The following is a 16017-nucleotide window of genomic DNA, read 5'->3' as shown; positions in this document are numbered from 1 at the left end:
TGACCATGGGTGGGGTTTTATCAGTGTGACATCACATTAACAAGAAAATCAAATCAGCATGTCTAAAAAGACTGCTTTGGTTTAATGGGAATTTTAAACAAAAAAGGAAGGATGGATTTTTTTATTGTATGGTTGTGTTCACACACTTCCAACACACATTATGTTCAAACACCTAGAAAAAGTAGATTTTGCATAATAGGCGCCCATTAATATGAGGATTGATTTAAAGAGTTAACATTGGTGTGTTTCAGGAAGAAAAGAAATCCCCCACAATCCTTTGTAATCTCACATGTATTTCTGAATCTATGACACGCCCACTTTTCACCAGCCAATCAAATCTAGACAGATACAATAAAGTTGTGCCTTTGATCTTGTCATTGTTAAACAAAGAAAACTGCACAAAAAGTTGACTAACAATTTCATTTTTTTTCAATACTCTCAATAGCATAACACAACTGAATGTAGAAATAGGTGAATGAGTTTATAGCCCTCTAGAGACACAAAATCATGAGCTCACTTCGAGCAAAACCTACGCCCCTGAAAAGAGAGAGAGAGTCACATTACAGAACAGAATAGCACCTCCTCCTGTCTTTAAACCGCCACAAAACAGCCATGAGCAGATTAAGAAAAAAAAAACATTTTATTTTAAAAGTTATTTCACAATGATATACAACAGCAAAGTAAAAGTCACAATGCAAAGATGAGTGGCATAGTTGGGAATGAGTTCATCCAGTTGCTGATCTTTCGATCAGTCATGTGCAGAGGTCAGAGGTCAAAGTTTGTGTAGGAATCGCAGCACCAGATCTCTGAGTGCGGTCCGCAGCGACTCGTTGTGATCACAGATGATGTGCGTGCCCTCCTCCTCTAACTGAATGAGAACATCTTCAGCCTGCAGGTGGAGAATGTGACCGCCCGCCGTCTCCTCCACCTTCACCTCTGTGATGTCGTTCTACAAGCAGAGACAAACATGAGACTCCATCAGCCGGTAACATTATCACCGAGTGCAGATCTTAATCTATACAAACCAAAACAAACATTACGCAATAACACAATCACACAGACAACCAGCAGAGGTTATGTGATAGCGTTCGTACCACAGCATAGACGACGTATCAGATGTTTATAGCTTTACTCTAGTACAAACTGATTGAAGGAAAGCTGTTTATTTGATACTTTAACAAGACTCAGACTCAAGTACGGAGAGATGTGGGAGACTTTAGTGATGTCTGATAACATCACGGTCAAACCAGCAGCGGTGTGGTTACTGCTGATTTCTGCTTTGCTAAATGAGATACTGCAGAAACACACTCTCTCTCATATGCTGTTACCATGGCAACCACAAAATTACTATATTTACCAGGGTTATTCTGACTATTGTAACAGCATCTGAAACTAAACTGAGTGATGCTCGAGGTCTTCTGGTGGTTGCCACGGTGATCTGAATGGGTTTAGCGTGATGCTATGTTGGGTTTTGTTGGGTTCATATGAGTTCATTGTGATTGAATGAGACATTTACAAAAATAATGTTTCTTGATAAAAAGCCAACAGGACTTAACCTGCTTGTTCAGCACTAAAGCACTTTCCAGTAATGAAGAAACTTCATAAGGAAACACAAAGTCACAGTAGCTGGGTCTCCATCATGCTAATTTGATGCGCATTTTAAAGCAACACTATGTATTTTCCTTGTAAGATTGACTTACGGCTCCCCCAAGTGGTTGAAAAGCGCAACAGTGCCTGGTATCAGACACTCTTCTGTAGGCAGGGGGAGGGGTGGGGCTGTGTGCTCTACCCGCCAATGCAACTTTCACAGTGTGCATGTAGTAGCTAGGAGGCTGCTCAGGTTGCAGCAGCAGTAGAATTTGTCCAGTTAAGAGTTTTTTTATCAGTGAAATAATTTTAGAGACATTATTTAAAGGTCGAAAAACTACATAGTGTTGCTGTAAAGTAGTGCATAAGAAAACGAGTGATGAGCTGCATTTTCATTACAGATTTTCGCAAAACTTTAGCATTATTTTCTAAATGTCGACAAAAGACTCTTGTGAAATGACGACATTAACCGATGATATGCAACTGAAATACAGTTTTTTTTTCTATTTTAAGCAATTCTACATCATCTATCACCCCCCTTTTCTGTGGAGCCCCTCAAGGCTCAGTTCTTGGACCACTACTGTTCTCCTTGTACCTTCTCCCGCTTGGTAATATTTGTAAAGAAACATGGCATTTCCTACCATTTTTATGCAGATGACTCACAAATCTATTTACCATTGAAAAAATGTGTAAATGGTTCCTTGACTCCTTTGATTGTCTCAAGGATATTAAGACCTGGATTTCTTTTAATTGTTTTAATTTAAACAAAGAAAAAACTGAGATCATTGTGTTTGAACCCAGCCGGGTGTGTGACTCCACTCCTGTACACCTTGGTTCCCTGCAGCAATATGTAAAGCCAGTAGTTACAAATCTAGGTATTAAAATTGATAGTGATTTTAAGCTTGACAAGCAGATAAATATGGTGGTTAAATCTAGTTTTGAACAAGTGATTCATGCTTTTATTTCGACTCGTTTGGACTACTGTAATGCACTTTACATTGGAGTGAATCAAACTTCTCTTTCACGCCTACAGTTAGTCCAAAATGCAGCTGTTGGGATGAGGAATGAGCTACCATCGCACATTAAAAGCTGCCCCTACCTCCCACCATATTTCTATTCCCTGGCATTCCCTGCACTATGAAAGCTATTGTGGTCTTCGTTGTCGCTGTGATTGTTGGTGTTATTTTATTTATTTGGTGGTTCTGTTTTTATTCTTATTTTATTATGAATAAATTTGATGTAGCAAACATTAAACCCACGTGACTGATCGTCCAGCTGTCATTGTCTTTATCATTTATGGAGCTCGAGATCGTCTTCAATGCCCTTGCTATTAGTGCCTGCATCAAAAACTCTGCATTCCTTCTTCTGTGCACAACATTCAGTTTGGCGATTAAAGCTGCACTGCTAGTTAATTTATAACTAAATGCAGTCTTGTCTCAATTTTCTAAATATGCCTTTGTTTTTGTTTTATTTTGAAAAGATTTGCTTCACGTTTTGATGTAAACCCAGCTATTGAGAGCAGGATCACCTTCCTCAGGAATCATTCAAGAAATTCATTCCTGATTATTTACTGACATCTGCAGAATCGCTGCCAGAGTTTTCAGTTTGAGATCAAAGCTGAAGTTTCTCTGGAGTGTTCATGTTTTCACATTAACATCACTTCCAACTTTACTTTTATTCATGCAGTTTTTTATTGCTACTACCGTGAGACATAACTTCGTGGCTAACTCCTGTAAATGTCTTTAGTAATGTTGGAGAGGACGGAGATCTTTCTGTAAGGTCTTTATCAGGTGTGCACCGCCTCAGGACATCAGAGAGACCTTAAACCGGACTACAGACATACTTTGACTCGTCACGTTTATCAAACTCTTGTCCTGACTCGACTTAAAGCTTCAGGCAGTCTGAACTCTCTCTTCACCTCATTTTACATGACTGTATACGTTGAGCAGATGTGAAATATGCTTTACTCAAACAAACACTTCTAGCTACGCAAGCTCAATTTTACGCACTGCTGTCTTCCTAAGTGTGTGAGAACAGAAATCATTGAGTCATTGCACAACGCATGCATGTGTTGCTTTCTCAGGATTGCCACAGTTGGTGCTACAGCGAGCATTCCCAGCAAGCCATCGCTGTCGTTTCACTGTCTAGGCTAACTATATATCTGATATCGCCCGGCTATGAGTGACCCACTTCTATTTGCTGAAATAACTTGTGGGATGTCTGATATTTCATCATGTAAGCAAACTCAACAGTTATTACAAGCTGTTTGCTTTCATTTATTGCACATACTTTTATGATGTTTTAAATGAAAAGCAAATAATTTAAAAATAAGTGAATAATTTCATAAGCTCATGTCTCCATCTAGTGCGTAAGAGGTGATGTAATAATATTTTCATAAAACAAAAACAATACTGAATAAATGTAGTAGTTTAATATGTTTATTATGGTTTGTTCAAACGTTGAAGACCCGAGCTACAACACAAAATGATTGAATATATCTTCATATGATGTATCAGGCCACTTCTTCATTTCATCCTCACACTGGGTCATACATGGCAAATATTTACCATAACTGTTTTAATCATGTTTTGTGCGTGCACCCACGACATTGTTTTCTACCGGCCGGCTATTGAAATGGAAGTCTCGCCCAAAAAGGGAAATACATCACATCACTTATATCTGCCTTCAAAAATAAGGTGTAAAAATGTCTCTTGTACCTTGTGCAGTAAAGCCAGGAAAGGTTCAAGGGGAATGGCTCCGGTCAGCAGAGGTTTAGGGTTCAAAACCTCAGGAGCTTCTTCTGTCACTCTCTTCCTCTTCTTACTGGGCGGCACCGGAGCGGGTTTGGGCACCGGCTACGACAAACAAACAAGAGCTCACCACAATATCATACACGAACAAAAGACTTTTATACAGTTTGAATACATATTTTTTAAGTATTTAAAAAGAGCATAAAGGTTTTATAAAACATTTTCTGTAAAACTAATTTTCAAGAAAAACATTTCTTAGTATTTTTGTCTTGCACTGCAAAAAATGATTTTCAAGAAAAAAAATCTTAGTATTTTTGTCTTGTTTTCAGTAAAAAAATCTAAAAATTCTTAAATTAAGATGCTTTTTCTTAATGAGCAAAACGACCCAAGGAAATAAGTCTAGTTTTTAGACCAAAAATATCAAATTTAAGTGATTTTGTGCATAAAACAAGCAGAAAAATCTGCCAATGGTGTAAGCAAAAAAATCTTAAACATTAAATTCAAGAAAAATTTGCTTACCCCATTGGCAGATTTTTTATTTTTTTTTTGCTTGTTTTATGCACAAAATCACTTCAATTTGATATTTTTGGTCTAAAAACTAGACTTATTTTCTTGGGTCGTTTTGCTCATTAAGAAAAAGCATCTTAATTTAAGAATTTTTCCGGTGTGTTTTCAGTAAAAATATCAAAAATTCTTAAATTAAGATGCTTTTTCTTAATGAGCAAAACGACCCAAGAAAATAAGTCTAGTTTTTAGACCAAAAATATCAAATTTAAGTTACTAAATTACTAAACTAAATTTTGTTCATAAAACAAGCAATACAATCTGCCAATGGGATAAGCACATTTTTCTTGAATTTTTCTTGAATTTAGTGTTTAAGAAAAATGTTTCAAGATTTTTATGCTTACCCCATTGGCAGATTGTTTTGCTTGTTTTATGCACAAAATAGATTAAATTTGATATTTAATAACTTATTGATAATATTTGATAACTTATTTTTAGATAATTTAAGAATTTTTAGATATATTTACTGAAAACAAGACAAAAATACTAAGAATTGTTTTTCTTGAAAATCATTTTTTGCAGTGTAATACTTTGTGGGCAGTACTGCCACATTATTTGATATGAAAAGTAGGGATGGGGCAATACATGGATATGGCGATGTATGGTTGTCTTCTCCGTGCGATATGAGAATCGATATGCTGGCATCAAATATCAATAAATAAATTAATAAAACCAGATTCTCCAAATAGATTTCCCAGCATCATTACTTCATGAATCTTTGGTGAGGCTTAACACATCAATGATGGGAATGAGGGAAACCTGAACAAATGTTAACTAGTCTGAAAGAGATTAGGATAGGATGGGGGATGGATGTAAAATAATAAATGCCTCAGGTATGTGTCCGAATGTAAATAATTGAATTTATTGATATAAGGTGTGCCCCTAAATTTTGCGCTTGCCCTCCTAAAATCAGGGGCTGGGTGATTCTCACGAAACCATTGAAACACCACGGCACTAATGATTTTGGCTTTAAAATGTGTAATATAGTAACATTAAAAAGCATCAGAATTAACACAATACTGTGTTCTACCTTGCACAATGTGTGTTTTTAACATAAGAATTTATAATTGTAAATTTTATCTCATTTTCTGCTGAAATTCTCATTACCGCAATGTGTCCGGCTGTGTTTGAACATGCGTTATGTTGTAATTTAATCAAATTAACACAAAAATATTAAGAAAAAAAATAAATGGATGTTTTGCTAGACTACTTTAGATGACAGAAAAAATATTTACTGAATATTCATGTATAATAATAATGAAGAAAAATTAGGAAAATGATGTGTCCATGCCTGATGTTCTCATACTCAGAAACACTTATTGAGAAAAGTTTAAGCACACATACAGAATTTTAATAAAGTTTGATTTTGAGTGACAAAGCACATGGACCATTTACTTCAAGATGGCTACCAGGTAAGATCATTTTTTACAGTTAATTTGAAATATTGTCTTGTCAGAATGCTTACACGACATTTTGATTATCATTACCGCAACAGATGCTTATTAAATGTTAATTTAATTAATAGAAGCATAATACTTTGATTTTAAATGCATGTGCAGAATCTCCAAATTATGTTCTTTCAGGTTTGTCATGTCATTTTGAAAATATGTCAGTGTTGATGTTTTCTGACTGTTGCGGTAATGAGATTTTTTAGGACTAATTTTTTTAATTATGTTACAAAAAGTGTTAAATGATAAGTAAAAGTTTTTAAATTAATGTTCCCATTTACTCCAGACTTTGTTTTTCATTGTCTGGTGGGAAAAAAGTAAATTTAAGCAATTTTTACATTTTCATGCTTGACATTTTTAAAACCAAGTTTTCGTGAGAATCACCCGGCTACAGTGCTCCTAGTAAAACAAAGTTAGTTTGAAGTCCTGTACCATACTAAAAAACTTTTTGTGGACTTGAATTAAGTTGCACATAACCTTTTCCTGGACATTTTGTTTTCATAGTTTGGCATATATTGTTATGCATTATAGTAGGATTGGCAAGCAATAATCACTGCATCGTGATACTATCGTTCATTTAAGGCATGTATCGTGTACCGAATCATATCGTGAGGTACCCTAATGAAAAGCCCTCTATTAATACTGTATGTAATCTCTGTGTTCATGATGGACAACTAAATTAAACTTTACAAGTCATGTAACTGGTTATAAAGTGTCCTGAAAACACATCACACACACAATGTCATGAGGTCTCACCTGCAGCACGTGTTTGTTATCTTTAGACTGCAGGACCGCTGACACTGTAGCTACAGAAACTCCAGGCTTCATCTCTGAGGGCACCAGGGATTTAGCCAACTACAATAAGAGAAAACCAATTATCACCTGATGAATCTGCAGATGTGTATATGATAATAGTGTATACTGGTGATGCATCTGACCTCAGGCAGCAGGTGAATACGCTCGTATCGCCGCCGGAAGGGAAGCCCCAGGACGGAGCAGCGGCGGTAGGCCATGGGCGGAGGCTGCAGCTCTAACATCAGGTCTGTGCGGTGAGGTTGAGCTGGAGGAGGTTGAGTGTAATGCTCAGGACAGACCACGTGAAGAGGCTGATGAAAAGTTATTAAAGAAAAAACTGATTACTGATTAGAAGAGAGTGAGATAGATTTTCCATGAAGATCAGGACGTACCTGGATGTCCTTGAGGAGTTTGGAGACCTGGTGGAAGTTCAGGCGCGTGTCAATGGGACAGTAAACACACTTCATGGCCAGCGGCTGGTACGGTGCCAGAGCATCCAGGTAAGAGAAATCCGGTTCTGTGTGGAGACGATGCATTATATCACATCATAGTCAAGAAGATTTGGACCTGCTTTCACAAACAGGAAATGTCCTACAAAAAAAACATCACTAGTGTGCATCTATAATGTCAGTGCAAGTTATTTTTAATAAAGACAGCTCAAACATGCATTTAGTCTGGGAATCCTGGCCTTGGTCTTTTTGGTAACCTGTCAAGATGACACGACATAAACTACACTCGCTTCAGGGCAAGAAAATCCCAAACTAAATTAGTTTCAAAAAAGCATTATTAATTATTACGCGCATGTAGAAAATTATTCATGAGAGGACAGATAATATAATTTGCATTTTGGGAAATGCTCTAGGATTATAAATGAAAGGCAGTCCATCATAAACACATTAATTATCATTTAAATAATAAAGCATTTTTATGTTCCAGTAATGAGAAAGAGATTTATTACATTGTGATGACATTTTTATGCTAATAAAACTGCCTTCATTTTCTTTATGCATAACACAATGTCTGGTAACACCGATGGGCAACCTTACGATCTCTCTGATGAAGCCAATACTGAAGTGACGTAAACTGCAATTCATCGACTGGCCACTAGAGGCTCTAAAAGGAAGTCAATCCCATAGACCCCCATGTTAAAATGCCCAACTTTACAGTAGAAAATAATGGGGCGGTTTCCCGGACAGGGATTAATTTAAACCAGGACTAGACCTGACTTTAATTGGGAAATATAACTATAGTTTAAACAAACATACCTTACTAAAAACATTACTTGTGTGCATTCTGAGGCAAAACAAAGAAAGGGCACTGATGTATTTTAAGTTGTTGTCAGTTTGGACAGCTCTTACATTTATTTTAGTCTAATCCCTGTCCGGGAAACCGCCCCAATATGTTTACAGCCTGGTACAAAAAGTGTTTTTGGTCTGTATAGCTAATTTTGTCCTTCATGACAACTGTGAGGGGGATGAATCTTTTTTGTAACTCATTAATTAAATTATATTAAGCTGCATAATTAAGGGTGTGGCCACTTGAGTGACGGGTGAACTGACACTGCTGTCACTAGAATCGAGCTAGGGGGTGTGGTTTCAGCACCCAGCCACCTCAACTACACCCATATCCCGCCTCTTTACCCATTTTCGGTTATCCGCGAGTGATGCGCAGTGACGCGCGACCAAGATGGCGACGACAGGCAACGCCTACTTTAAGCTTCAAATAAGCTCTTCACAAGTCACGGACACTACGTTCATAACTATGGGTTACACCTATGACCCAGCCTTGCCTTGCCAGTATATAAAATATGACAAGGAGAACATTATGTTACAAATATGTAACAATATTACAAATACACTATGCTATACGTTTTGTTAAATATTTTTTAACTCACCAGTAAAGATGATTGTATTCAAGCTGGATTTACCCCACAGCTCCATAAAGTGCACGACATCACCGAACCTCAACGACGGATGTCCGGTGAACACGACACACGGCTGGCGAAACTCGCTGCTGAAATCTCCGTGAATACTGGGATAATGTTTCAGTTTATTAGTCTGGATCAGCTGCAGGACAAACACACGCAGTGAATAACCAATGAAGCTGATGTGAGATTACGCTGTTTACATCCATCCGGCCTATAAAAATTGATTTGGTTTTACCTCGGCGTGAGGGAAGGGCGGCTCGGGCAGATAAACTTTAGACTGTTTGTTCTGACACAACCTTCATCAAAACAAAAAGATACTTGTTTTCAAATATACTATAACCGCAACATAACACTAGATCACAGTTGATTCATCTCCTATCGCACCATTCGGCAAAGATCTGTGAGAACTCCAGAGAGCTGTTGGCCACCGGGGAAATGAAGTAAAAGGGAGTGTTGCCCAGGTTGGCCGAGTCCATAAACTGATAGAGACACTCCAGCAGGTCATAAATAACACCCGAGGAATAACACGGGACCAACACGTTCCCTCCTGCACGGATCGTCATAGCTGACAGAGAAAGAGAGAGAAAATAGTGACTCTTTAGATCACTGATGTTTAAATATAAAAACACACTGATTCAGAAAACTCACACAGATTACTGCAGAATTCTCCCAGCATGCCGTCTGGGTTTGCGGTGGGGATTTGTGTCAGACCTGTCAGGATGAGAACATCACTGTTCTTCAATGAGCTCTGGTCCATGGGCTGCAAAACAAAACATTTTAAATAAAACAAATCTGTTTACAGGTCAGTGTAGAGTCAAAGAAATGCATAATTGTAAATGTCTATATCAGTGCATCCCTACTGTATTTATATAACAGGAACATCTGGTCATCAAATGGTCACTGACTGCAGTAATATTACCTGAGGGTGCGTGGTGAGCAGTGAAGACCCGGACACATACGACACTTTCTCATAATGCGATTGAATGATCCAGTTTGAGCTGCCCAGTGAATATCCCGAACTCAACGGAGAGACCTGAACCGCTCCGAATAACTCCTGAGAGACATTCAGACTCGTCATTAAATAACCCAAACCATCAGACACCATGAGGACGTTGGACAGAAGATCTCACCACTTTCTGTGAATATCCCACCAGCTGAACTTTACTGAGAGCAGAATTCACCTCCTGCATGTTGTAACATCTCTTCCAGCTCCACACTTCCACAGCGTCCTTCAGAGGTCCCGGGAGCAACCTGACGTCACACAAACAAACATCAGACCTTCAGTTGGTCTTCACAGATGATACATGACACGCCATCTCAAAGATAACACTGTATCATAATGAAGCAAACTGATATTTTCACTCTATTGTTTATCCTTAACTTTGGATAAATCTGTCTACTGTTCATCTGTTCATTCAGTTTAGTAAATCATTGCATTAGTACTTTCCTTTGACTTCATGCATAAGTATTTGTACCTTTGTATTTCTTTGTTTTTCCAGCAGGTGGCAGTCTGAGCTTTTGGGACTCTCTCCATGAACGTTACCAACTCCTCCATCAACAACCTAAACAAAAAAAAACACACTTAATTTATCAAAAGTCACGAATTCAATACAAAACAAAATGTTAAAAAATATGAAAGAAACCACAAACAATGTGTTTTGTTATTTAGTGTGAATTAAAGAAAACGTCAATAAAACTTTGCCTTTGTTGTGTCTGGATTGTATAAGTGCTGGCGTATATGAGATTTTTAAGAAAGCCCACCTGCCGATCTGTAGGGTGGGTTCTGTGGCGTACACGGTTCCTGTAAAACCCGTGTGTTCGGTTATATACGGCAGAGCCATCATGCAGTGATAGTTTGAAATCAAGATCACATCTATGGTGGACAGATCCAGCAGGTCTCTCTGAAAACAAACAATGATTTCATTAGTAAAACTTTCTTTAGGTTTGAATGCTGAGGTTTTCTAATGGCAATTCACACTGAATTTATTTACTTCAGGTAGACAAAATTCTGGTTGCGAGTCCACAAACACGCGGCCGGAGCATTCCTTCAACTCCTACAACACACACAAAATAACTTTCAATCAACAGTATTTTTAACATGGAAACTAAGATGATTAAGCTGTTAAACAAGCTCTCACTTTTTCTAGGTTTACTGCTCCATCCTTGGACACCCATCCTGGAAGTTTGGATAATCTTGGACTATAATTTAATAAAACAAAATAGCCAATCAAAGAATATAACACACAAACCATTCATTCAAAAGCACAACTTTAATACTTAAACACTTTAGATTTGACATCTGTCAGGTATTTGTTTGCTCATTACTTCAAGAACTTTAAAGGGGACATATCATAAAAATATTTTTCTATGTTTAAGTGGCATAATTGGGTCCCCAGTGCTACTATAAACCTAAAAAAGTGAAAAAGATCAAACCAGTAACTTAGTTTTGGTAAACCAATCTCTGCAAGCATGTGAAACATTGAAATTCTCATTGAAATTTGGCTCCCCTTGTGATTTCAAAAGGGGATCTTATCATAATAACACCGCCCCTTAATCTGCAACTATTTAACCACAACACTGACATTTATTTGCATTTTAAAGGACACATCAGAAAGCACCATGTTTTTGCTCACACCTACAAAGTGGCAATTTTAATTATTATTATTACAGGTTGCACAAAATATATTTGTACTTGTAAAAATGGCCACATCACACACTGTAAAAAGCCAAAATGTAATTAAAATAGTGAAAATATTTATCTCCTTATACGTTCACAATCACATATATATAACCTTAAATCCTGATGCTGGAAAGTAACATATTATTGCTATTTGTCAACCAACATGCATTATGGTAGATATTGCCATGCATTTCTAGAAACCAGGCAAAATAAATATACACCTTGGGCAATAACTTATGGTAAATAAAAATGTATGAATAAATGATTGGATGATCTGTATCGTTTAGACATCGATATGATGAAGTTTATACCTGTGAACCAGAGGCAGTGGCAGATAATACAGAGCTGCTGTGATGTCCAGTCCACAGTCCAGCATGATCGTAGTGGATTTAAACTTGAGCACATTACAGGGAAGTGTCGGATGACCCGACAAACAGTACTGAAACACATATACATCCTTATAAACACACATGTACTGTAGCTAACACAATATTACACTTTCATCAGAACATATAATGCAATTAACACAAAAATATAAAACAGAATATCTATTTACTAACAAAAGCGTACTAATGTACTCACTAGTTTCATGTCTGTTCCTTACAATCTGAACAAGTTATGTTGTTTTGTTTTTACGATCGTGCTACACGTTATGATGATAATGTTTTCATCTGCTGTTTGTGTGTGCGTGGTGATTGAGCGCGTGACTGACGCTCAGCGCCCTCTAGCGCCCGCCAACGACAAGCCTGTGTGTAAACAACATTTTATGAACAAAAGTGCATTTTCAGCTTATAATCGGCACTATCAAACAAAATAAATGATAAAACGTATTTATGCAGACATTTGTTTATTTATACATACTTTTATTTAGTTATTGTTTTAGCAGGGGTTTATACGCCATAATATGATAAGTCTATAATAACATAATAATAAAACAAAATATTAGCTGACAAGTCTATATTTTTATGTTAGATTTGGAGTCGTTTGCTAGTATTTGCATAGACTTGTAGGTTATTTGTTGCGTGTGAGTACCTGCTTTGCTCTCGCGATACTGTGATGTCATACGCCAAACGGTCTGCGCAGCACTCCGCAGACCAACACACCTGACTGCGCCTTAGGACATCGCTAAATCCTTAATAAGTGTCACACGACTACCCGTTTGGCCTTGTTTAGCAATTTTACATTACGTAACTGAGAAAGCAAGTTACTTTTATCGCTTAACCTACACAAATGTTAGTAATAAAAACAGCCCCGCCCACCTTAGTATCTCCTCAGTCCCCCGCGCTCGCGCATGTGCGCGTGATCCCGGCGACACCTGTTGAGCCCGCTCCAGAAGATCAGATGGATTTAACAGGTTAACATGGCGATCGATCAGGAAATAAAGCAGTTGGATATGTTGGTGTTTTATCGCTAATGAACGCCCGGGCTCGTGTTTATTGTGTAACTGGATGTGAAGTCTTGTTTTCTCGGCTCGTTTCATGAGTAATCTGTGCTGGAATGTTACACTCAACCCTGTAACGAGGAAATCACACACAGGTACAACAGATTTTACTTTATTGGCAATTTATATTGTGTCTGTGACTAGTGTATGTACTTTTATTTATTTCATAATGTGAAACATTGTAACAACAAATAATGACTGACACAATACGATACGACACTCACACTGTGTTTCATTTTGTGGCATTCAGAGGCACAAATAATGCAATAATAACACAAAAACACATATAAAGTTATACATAAATCTAAAGGTTTGTTTTATAAAGTATTGATATTACTCATTTTAAATAATAATATTATTCATAATTTGTGTTATTTGCAGAAGTTTATAATGGATGACAGGACTCAAAGTGATTCTAATGTGAAAGTGGCTGTTCGGGTTCGACCCATGAACCGGAGAGGTGAGTCTTAAAGCGTGTGTGTGTGTGTGTGTGTGTGTGTGTGTGTGTGTGTGTGTGTGTGTGTGTGTGTGTGTGTGTGTGTGTGTGTGTGTGTGTGTGTGTGTGATCATCATCTGTGGCCTTTATATTATTTATGAACCTTATAAAGAAGCAAATCTCACCCTTAACCTTTAACCTTTCATGTTTCATTCTTTAAAAAATGCATATCAGTTTTGTACCTCTGAAGCTTTTTTTGTTTTTGGCTGAAATTACTTCTTTGTGATTTTTATTTTTTTACCCCTCCAACATTGCATGTCATATAGAAATCACTTTTCACTATCCAGTTTAGGGCCATAAACACAATAGACATTGAGGGGGACATGTCCCTCCAGAAACTAATATAGTCAGACATTTTTTAATATGCATACTTGGTCTCATGATTGTTGTTGTATTTTTACAGAACGAGATTTAAAGACAAAATGTGTTGTGGACATGGAAGGAAACCAAACTGTGCTGCATCCGGCCAGTGGAAACCTGGGAAAGGGTGACAGCAGGTAAACAGGAGTGTATTATAATGACACACAACAAATGACACACAACAAATAGCAAGACTGTAAATATAACTTGAAGTTATAAGTGTGACATGTTCTAAAGGAAATGTGATTATTGCCTGTGCAGAACTCATTGCTCCGATGTGACTGTCAGGTGTTGTTGGTGTATTGCGCATTGCATTACGGTCGTCCAGGGTGTTTGAACTGATTGTGATGCTATGCGGTTAATAGTGTGACATTTTGGTCTATAGATGTGGCTCAGTTCCCTCAGTGTTCCCCCCTTTACAAAAATCATAAATCTGCTCAAATGATTTTAACACACTTCTGATCTGAGGTATTATTCGTGTTTAGAGTAGAATGAATGAGATCCATGCTGGAGTTTGTTATCAATAGTAATGGTGGTGATGCTACAAGGAAGCACTATGTCTCATGTGTTTTCTTCTTTCTCAACATTCCTTCTTTCCCGTGGCCTTCAGTATCTATGGAAACGTGTGAAGTTCAGTGGTGGGTCAAAAGTAGCTCTGGATACTCGGGATTAAAAGCACAAAGAAAATAAATCACTGAAGGCACTTAAAATCAAAGCGTTACTAATGTGTTTGGACTTTTTGTTGAGTTTCTTTCACCCAGTAACTTTGATATTAAACGAACTATAGGCATTTTAAAAGCTAGAAAACAAACTATGAAGATTAAATACATTTATGTAGTTTTTTAACAGAGTTGTAGTTTATAGGTGCTGTAGAATGTAAAACTGTATTTATGTAGGCATAGATGAATAATAAGAGTTCATGGTAATAACATATCATGAGCCTCAAACATGATTGTTTCCTCCTTCTTATGTAAACCTTGTGCATGCAAAAGACCGCTGGAAAATGTACCAATTTCAACATAACACCAACTGTGACGTTACAGTCGAGTCGAGATGTACACCTTAACATTAAATTAATTACAATGTTGTTACAATGCTACAAAGAAAGTTGTGACTGCTGAGTTAGCGCTATATGCTAGTTAATGCTAAATGCTAGTTAATGCTATAGATCGTTTCATTGGGCGCACGTGCAGTGACGCGATAAGCGCCGACGGTCCGAACTTTACTTCCGGTTTCTGTTTGTTTAATGGTCTGACTAGTTGCTGAAACTGAACCCTTAAACAAATACCTTGTCGAAAATAACAAATGTTTTGGGTTCCTATGTTATCGACGTGTTGTTTATTTTGCTTGTTATATAAATAAACAACTTTAAAAGGACTTTGTTGTTATTTATTCTTTGCAGAGTTTACCGGAAGTTACGTGATGACCACGAAAGACGCTTGTTTATGTTGTTACTGCTGAAAGCGTCTATATGCTAGTTAATGCTATATGCAAGTGTTTAGGCAGAAGTTCTATTATTGACGTTACAGTTACGTTTTGCAGGTCCATACTGAAAAAAACACCAACTTGCCATTTAGAAACGTCCATTAACAATCTCCAAACAATTGATTATTCCTCAAAATCTGATACAGACTCAAACATAAGATCTGTTTACACACACACAGAGCTACTGAAGGAGCTGCTCTAAAAAACAGCCAATCAGAGCAGAGATCAACATTATTATGCATGACCCTTTCCAATAAGGTAATTATAGACCATTTCAATATAAAGGACAAATCCTAGCGTTGTAAATGGACATGAAAAACTGACTCTGGATCATTTTTGCACTTAATAAAGCCATAAACCTTTTGGGGCGGTTTCCTGGACAGGGATTAGACTAGTCCTAGACTAAAACATTTTTAAGAGCTGTCCAAACTGAAAACAACTTGAACTTACATTTCTTAAAATACATCAGTGACCTTTGTTTTGC

The 16017-nt window shown here is 37.3% G+C and overlaps 2 protein-coding genes across 4 annotated transcripts in view; one reads left to right on the top strand and one right to left on the bottom strand.

Annotated features, from left to right (window-relative positions):
- Positions 1-623: 623 nt before the first annotated feature.
- Positions 624-12975, bottom strand: ints9 (integrator complex subunit 9). The gene is made up of 18 exons (XM_055186038.2): positions 12784-12975; positions 12334-12497; positions 12063-12190; positions 11210-11270; positions 11063-11125; positions 10833-10972; positions 10547-10633; positions 10202-10322; positions 9991-10125; positions 9720-9831; positions 9456-9636; positions 9307-9367; positions 9039-9210; positions 7537-7661; positions 7288-7455; positions 7106-7204; positions 4305-4442; positions 624-949 (listed from the first exon to the last, which is right to left on the bottom strand). Exons 2-18 carry the CDS (start codon positions 12340-12342, stop codon positions 773-775), a joined length of 1977 nt encoding a protein of 658 aa, XP_055042013.1. The 5' UTR covers positions 12343-12497; positions 12784-12975; the 3' UTR covers positions 624-772.
- Positions 12976-13019: 44 nt separating this feature from the next.
- The window catches only part of kif13bb (kinesin family member 13Bb), a 29980-nt gene continuing 26982 nt past the window's right edge, over positions 13020-16017 (top strand). For 2 of the 3 annotated variants that reach the window (XM_073856440.1, XM_073856438.1), the window contains exons 1-3: positions 13020-13287; positions 13574-13652; positions 14092-14185. In XM_073856440.1, the coding sequence (XP_073712541.1) occupies positions 13583-13652; positions 14092-14185 (164 nt within the window). In that variant the 5' untranslated portion in view covers positions 13020-13287; positions 13574-13582. Of the gene's footprint in view, positions 13288-13572; positions 13653-14091; positions 14186-16017 lie in introns of all 3 variants that reach the window. The other variant, XM_073856439.1, reaches the window with a different exon arrangement.

Source organism: Misgurnus anguillicaudatus, chromosome 18, assembly GCF_027580225.2.
Source record: "Misgurnus anguillicaudatus chromosome 18, ASM2758022v2, whole genome shotgun sequence".
NCBI lineage: Eukaryota > Metazoa > Chordata > Actinopteri > Cypriniformes > Cobitidae > Misgurnus > Misgurnus anguillicaudatus.
The sequence above is the reverse complement of the archived record's forward strand: the minus strand, read 5'-3'. Positions and strand labels throughout refer to the sequence as shown.